Below are 1,399 nucleotides of genomic sequence, written 5' to 3' on the forward strand. Positions count from 1 at the left end.
CGGCCCCCCGCCCGCCGTTCCTGGCCCTTGCCTGGGGCAGCCCCCCTCTGCCCCCAGCAGCCCGCCCTGCCCTACCCGATGTGGGTGACGCCGTCTCGGTCCTCGGCCTCGCAGGTCCACACCGCGATCTTGTCGCCCTTGGCGCGGATGTTGATGACGGCGCCGCAGACCTCGCTGCTGTACTCGCCAAACGACTCCCCGATGAGGCACAGGAGCTGCGGGGGCGCGCGTTACGGGGGGCCAGGGCACAGCCCTGCCACGCTCGGGGGCAAGCGCCATTGCCCACACCCCAGCGCCCTGGGGTGAAGACGGGCAGGGAGCCTGGAGTGCCCCCCCGGGACTGGGGGGCTCGAGCTCCGCTCCGGTCCAAGGGGACAGGCCCCGTGGGGAGCAGAGCCGCTCGGGGCACGGGGAGAGCAGGGCTGGGCGCACTCACGGTCTCCAGCCAGAAGTGATCCAGCTCGGTGTGCCGCTGCTGCTTGGCCAGCGTGATGAGCCAGCGCCCGCCACACTTGTTCCGGTTGTCCTCCCACATGGGCTCGATCCCGTCCTGGGGGCGCAGCCATCACCAGGAGCAGCCCCCCTTCCCCTTCCCCTTCCCCTTCCCCACCCAGCTCTGCATCATCCACCCCGCCGGCACTGGCACTGGCACTGGCACTGGCACCCGCCACCCGCCACCCCCCCGGAGCAAGCACGACACCTGGGGCTCCCTGCTCCGCTCCCTGGCAGCCCCTTGCCGCAGCGCCCGGGGGTGCCCGGCCTCATCCCAGCTGCCCTCTTGCCCACAGGCCTCACCTTGAAGAGGGAGTAGTCGCAGCCCGACGTCAGCTTGCTGGCCAGCTGGATGTGGCTGTACAGCCTGCACGGGCAAGGGGAGCCGCTGGGGCTGGGGCAGGACCCCCGTGTGCCCCCCTCCCACAAGGGCAACCCCAGGCTGCAGGGCACCAGCACCTGCCCCCACCGCAGGGGACCCAGGCCGAGGCAGCACCACAGCTTCCCCCACCCGCCCAGGCCGCAGAGCAAGAGGCCAGGGGCACCAGCCCTGCTAGCACCAGGGGCTGCGCCTGGGCTGCCCCCACCCCAGCATGGTGTTGCCTGTGGCCATGGCACCAGCCCTGCCGCCTGTGCCCCGTGGGTGCCAGGAAGGGAGCGCCAGCCCAGGGCTTGGGGGGCGGGGGCTGCAGCCTGGCCCTGGCCCGCGCTCACGCCCAGAAGTCCTCGACGGTGCTGAACTTGGTGACGAGGCGCAGGTTGGCCTGCCACGTCTTGCTCTTGTCGTTCTTGAAGAACCACAGGGCCCACCTGGGTGCAGGAGACGGGTCAGCGCCGTGCCCGCCCCGCGCCCCCCAGTGCCCCCAGGCGTGTGAGTGTGAGTGCGAGTGCGGGGGGGGGGGGGGGG

General features: G+C 72.4%; 1 protein-coding gene across 1 annotated transcript in view; it reads right to left on the minus strand.

Moving 5' to 3' along the window:
- EIF4E1B (eukaryotic translation initiation factor 4E family member 1B) overlaps positions 1 to 1,399 on the minus strand; it is a 7,420-nt gene that overhangs the window by 5,225 nt on the left and 796 nt on the right. The window contains exons 3-6 of the mRNA XM_019505948.1: positions 1,207 to 1,302; positions 796 to 859; positions 437 to 550; positions 76 to 215 (exon numbers count right to left, since the gene is read on the minus strand). Of these exons, the coding sequence (XP_019361493.1) occupies positions 76 to 215; positions 437 to 550; positions 796 to 859; positions 1,207 to 1,302 (414 nt within the window). The remainder of the gene's footprint in view (positions 1 to 75; positions 216 to 436; positions 551 to 795; positions 860 to 1,206; positions 1,303 to 1,399) is intronic.

The sequence above is a fragment of the Gavialis gangeticus genome, unplaced genomic scaffold (assembly GCF_001723915.1).
Source record: "Gavialis gangeticus isolate Ggan-Ray unplaced genomic scaffold, GavGan_comp1, whole genome shotgun sequence".
NCBI classification, from domain to species: domain Eukaryota; kingdom Metazoa; phylum Chordata; order Crocodylia; family Gavialidae; genus Gavialis; species Gavialis gangeticus.